Below are 5,141 nucleotides of genomic sequence, written 5' to 3' on the forward strand. Positions count from 1 at the left end.
TATTTCGTTACATGTCTCTACGTTTGTATAGGTTAACTTCGGACATTTTTTTCGTGATTTTTGTATTAAACCCGACGCACGTCCATTTGTTGGTAGTTCAATGATAGTTGGGTTTAATTTTCAAGCTCTTCCCATCTGTTTTGTCGATTATTTTCCGTAAATATAAAATAAATAAAATAAAATAAAATAACTATAAATAAAATAAATAAAATAGCTATTAAAACCAAAAAGGATATTATGAACCAAACAATTTACAAAGACATGGTTTTCTCTCGCTTTGCGAACTTTGTACTTTGGCTTTTACGTCGTTTCTTTCCTAAAGTATGGAAATGTTCATCAAACATACTTAAGGACCTTCCCGATTAAACAATGTGAGAGATAAAACCGCCGCTTTGAGATTTATCCATTAAATTGGTAGCTGCGCTGCCACAACAGATCAGACACGCAGATCTATAAATTTACCATGCATGTGGACTGTACAACAATGGGGTGATTGTATTCATAATCAAGTACTCGTGTACGATGAATTTGTTCGTCGAGTCGATTTGTTGCTCTTTCCCTGCGTTTAAGAACGTCGCTGCTTGGACATTATTAATTATTAAGGCACTATTAATAAGTACTCTATTTTTCATCTTCTGCAGGCACATCATCGCTCCGCCGTACCGCCCAACTGCACGGCTCCTACCCCCATCTAACAATATCAGATGTGCGTGGCAATCTCAACACGAGGCTAAGGAAGTTGGACGCCGACGATCAGAAGTACTCAGCGTTGCTATTGGCCAGTGCCGGGCTGCATAGAATGGGGTGGGGGCATCGGATATCCCGGGTAAGCTTTTATGTATGTACTGGGTGCTAGGTAGACCTTTAAAGGAGATTATTATAATTATTAAGGCACTATGCTTTTATACACAGATATGTATGTATAAATAAACACCGCAAGTGTACCTACTTTGCGTGCTCACAGCTATTAACGCTTAGTTACCGCTGCTACGCTTCAGAACGCGCCCTGCCGTTATCGTGGTTAAACATGAGTAGAAAACGCGAAAAATGTCTAATTGTACCATTAGAAAACCACACAGCTGTAGTGTAAAAACACCACAGCTGTGTGAAGATAAATAAACAGGAATGTTTCGCTGCAGTTATGTACATACATGTACTCAGAATATGCATAATTTATTTTAAAAACGATTTTTTTCATTTGGAATGAATTTCGAGAAAACAAATAGGTATGCAAACGAGTCTATGCCGCATGATTCGTAATACATTGTGTCTTTTACTTGGTACGATAAACTTGTGGTCCTTCTTTTGTAAGCCATGAATATCAAACGAGTGATACATTCGTATATTTGATGCAACACAGTTTTCGATGAGATGCATTGACTGTCAATGATGAGATGATAATTCTTAAGACCTTAAAATTTTATAAAAATATTCTATAAAGTTTGTTGTGGTTTTTTTCTGGAGTAAAGTTTTTTCTAAACACGTATTAATAAAGGAATTTATTATCTTATTCTGGTATTATTTTACTAGATTAATATTTCACGGCTTCTTATAATCAACAAATAGTTGAAAAACCTAATGGTTTTAGGATAATTCCTAAATACGTGCTGCGTCTTCGTCTTCGTTTTAATCAATCGCTTTAGTGCCGAAGGAGGTTTCCCGTCACTAAATTGCGCTTGTGTCGTCATCGGAGGTACAAAAAATGTGGCACGCCTGGTTTTCATACAGGTCGCGGTACTTGCGATGTCTATTTAAATATATGTCTGTGTATCATGGTGACAGGCGCAGTGGCAGTGTCCCTAAGATCTTTGCGATTTAAAGCTCTGAGTGGCACTGCAACTGCTAAGGACACGCGTGTCGCTTAAAACCAGGCGCACGACTTGTTTGTTCTGTCAGTTGGTACCATAAAAAATCTTTCAGGTTCTCCCCTGCGCGGAGATGAAGTACGCCGTCGGGCAGGGTGCACTGGCGGTAGAATGCAGCAGTAAGAACGAAGCCATTTTGAATATGCTTGCGCCTTTTAATCACGCCGAGACCTATTGCAGGATTCTGGCCGAAAGGAGCTTCCTTAAGACACTGGGTTTGTTTATTTTGTTTACGAGTTTGGTTCTAAGTAGACCCTATACACATGAATTTAGAAAAACTTTCATAGGTTTCTCACAGATGGCGCTATTTTGTAATTTCATTTCATTTCATATTTCATTATAATACAAACATATTGCTAACAGAATATATGTAGACGCAATAGTTGCTGAATTCAGAATACATTATAAAATACGGTAAAGTTATAGTACAAGCAATAACACAGTATTCGTAAATAGTAAACAAATTCACGTCAAGGTAATACAAAAAAATAATAAAGTAAAATGTCATGAAGTAAAATTAATAAAATGTCAGATTAAAAATTAAGATTATAGTAAAGCTAAGCTTAAACTTAAAAACTGCTGGGTCTGGTCAATGTTTCGAGGTAGAGTCCCGTGGAGAATATAAACTTAGACTCTGAACAATTGAATAGGTCTATCGAGGAGTCGGAGATAAGCAGCTGATTAATTAGTTTAAGCACCCGAGGCAAAGGATCTTACTTACTGGATCTACACCGAGTAATAGGCAGGGCAAACAATCCTTGTCGTTGAAGTAATTTTTCTTAGAGTTGTTCCATCTTCTTATCAATTTATAGGTACAATACAATCAGCGCGACAGTACCACAACTGTCGTCTGTTTGTTTTGACCTGATGCGCACTGCCTCAATTTGCATTTTCTGAGAAATTTGAATAAACTGCTCAAAAACTGCAAATATGCTGTTTATTACAGTTCAAATGCAGTCCATCTGCATGTACGCCAAACGAGATGCTACATGAAATTTTGTGTTATTAAATTACAGAAAATACAATAATTTGAAATACACGGTGCCTAGTTAAATGTAAAGACATAACAATATGTTGATGTAATGACTGAAATGAACCTTAATTTTTTAATTTTTCTGCAGGTGGAGGTTGCAGCGCTCCAGTAGGCGTATCAACAACATTGAAACCCTTTGACTCCCAATACAAATTCACCATAACCGGAGCAGTATGGAGCCTCGACGGTACCACCAAAATCGACCATACACAAACAGAAATGTTTACACAAATAAAGAAAACACAAAAACACAAACTCAGCCCTACTGAAGAATCGGAAAACAAAAAATTAAAAACCGATGATGACATTTCAAACAAATTGAACCCTATTGAAAAGTTAAATAAAGATATTGACGATAAAATTAATAATTTGAATTGTGAAGATTTTGGTGATAATTCCAAAGAATTGACTGAAAATGTTTTATTCTGTGGTCTGACAGAGAACCTTAATATACCCATAGAAGTAATAAAAAAATGTGATAGTATAGGTAAGGAACTAGCGAACGCATTGATAGAAAAAGGTGCTTTAGAAGTTATGAAGGTTACTCAAGACTTGATTCGAAACTCTACTGCCAATAAAAGTTCATGATTTTTAGATATTTTTTTGTTTATACAGGGTGTAACAAAATGCGTCAAATTCTTATTCAGTTGACGATCGTACTGATAATAATAACTGCTGGTTAACCGCGGAAGACGATAAATAACCCGGTGGCATTCATATGCATTAAATCAATTAAAAATTAGAAAAAAATAGTTGTATTTTCTTCTAAGACGCTGTTTTTATTTTTCATAGAATTACAACGAACTGTTATTACTTAAATTTTATGAGAAAAGATGGATAGATACCCAAAAATTGTAGCATTAGTCTTGACTTATGACGTCACAATTTTATTGTTCACGTTTTCACAAAAAAGAATTGTTCATAAAATTACACATGACAATCATCACCAATTAAAATGCTAAATGTCTACTGTCAAAAAGAAAAGTTTTTCAAAATGGCGATGTAAAAATGTTAATCCGCTCCGGCCGTTGACGAAGAATAAAGTATCTCCAACGTTACCATTCAGGGCAAACATGTTCACGAATTTAATTGTACCCTGTCTTGTGTCGAACATTTTTTGACTATGGCTCCGGCTGTTGTAACGTCGTTTATGTGATATGGTATGGACCTCGTTTGTTATTAATACAAACGAGACAAGGTTCAATTTATAAGAAAAATTTTTGACAGTTTGTGTATGATAATTAACTTTATAAGTCGCATATGAAACGAAATACTGTCGTAACTCAAAATAGTAGAATTGATAAAACACGACTTGAAAATTTCAAAAATATTCGCAATAAGATTCATTCTGTATTTTTGTTGAACTTTCAATTTTTATATATAATATTTTTAATATTTTCAATTTCAATTCTTGTTTTCTCGACTCCATCATTTTTGAGTATACGCGACCAGGATATGGTTTCATGTGCTAAGTAATTTACAGGGTGCTCAAAAAAGTAAGCTAATACTTTTTGCTCTATAATTTGTGACTTCCAATGCAGATCAATGATAGTGGTTTATAGTTTTGTATTGGTAAGTAATAAGCCGAGTACAGATATATGCAACATTTCCCATACATTTCAATGTGTTCGTGAACATACTGCGCGCTCTCGACACGCATTGCAAATAATCTGTATTGAACTTAAAATAAAGAGAGAATTTCCAAAAAGATACGTGTAAAGTTCTGTTGCACCTTTTGGAACTTCGCCTAGATATCTGTTGCTTTTTGTTTATTTTAAATCATTTATTTTTAGGGAATAGGAGTTGTTCATTTTATAAAGCACATAAGGTACATGTTATGGAACACTTTATTATAAATACGAAAGTCATGTTTTTTTCCTTAATGTTTACTGTACACGCACTATTTAAGTTGGGTTATGGTTCACTTGACTTGTAGAAAAATTAAAAATGCATTCCAAAATGATTAATGAATGGCCTTTTTCATTAGTGGACTTAAATAGATGTTTATATCGAATTCTTAGGTTTTTACGATTGTTACACATAGGAAATGAAACTATTTTTCGAATCTAAATTGCTTATATTTGTGTTTTTCAAACCTTTAAAGGGCTCGAAACCTAGGTTTCTATGTAAAAAACCATATTCGCGATTCCAATCCGAAAAATAGTTTAATTTCCTAGTCACTATTTGTTTATTAGTAAACATAAAATTGTTGTTATATCTGTATTTGTGGATATAAAATATGT

General features: G+C 34.4%; 1 protein-coding gene across 1 annotated transcript in view; it reads left to right on the forward strand.

Annotated features, from left to right (window-relative positions):
- Positions 1 to 4,857, forward strand: part of LOC113233611 (porphobilinogen deaminase) — a 16,822-nt gene extending 11,965 nt beyond the window's left edge. The window contains exons 5-7 of the mRNA XM_026468764.1: positions 642 to 826; positions 1,921 to 2,080; positions 2,987 to 4,857. Coding sequence (XP_026324549.1) covers positions 642 to 826; positions 1,921 to 2,080; positions 2,987 to 3,486 — 845 coding nt within the window. The 3' untranslated portion in view covers positions 3,487 to 4,857. The remainder of the gene's footprint in view (positions 1 to 641; positions 827 to 1,920; positions 2,081 to 2,986) is intronic.
- The last annotated feature ends 284 nt before the right edge of the window (positions 4,858 to 5,141 follow it).

This window comes from Hyposmocoma kahamanoa, unplaced genomic scaffold (genome assembly GCF_003589595.1).
Source record: "Hyposmocoma kahamanoa isolate Upper Pololo Valley unplaced genomic scaffold, ASM358959v1 79, whole genome shotgun sequence".
In the NCBI taxonomy this organism is placed as follows: domain Eukaryota; kingdom Metazoa; phylum Arthropoda; class Insecta; order Lepidoptera; family Cosmopterigidae; genus Hyposmocoma; species Hyposmocoma kahamanoa.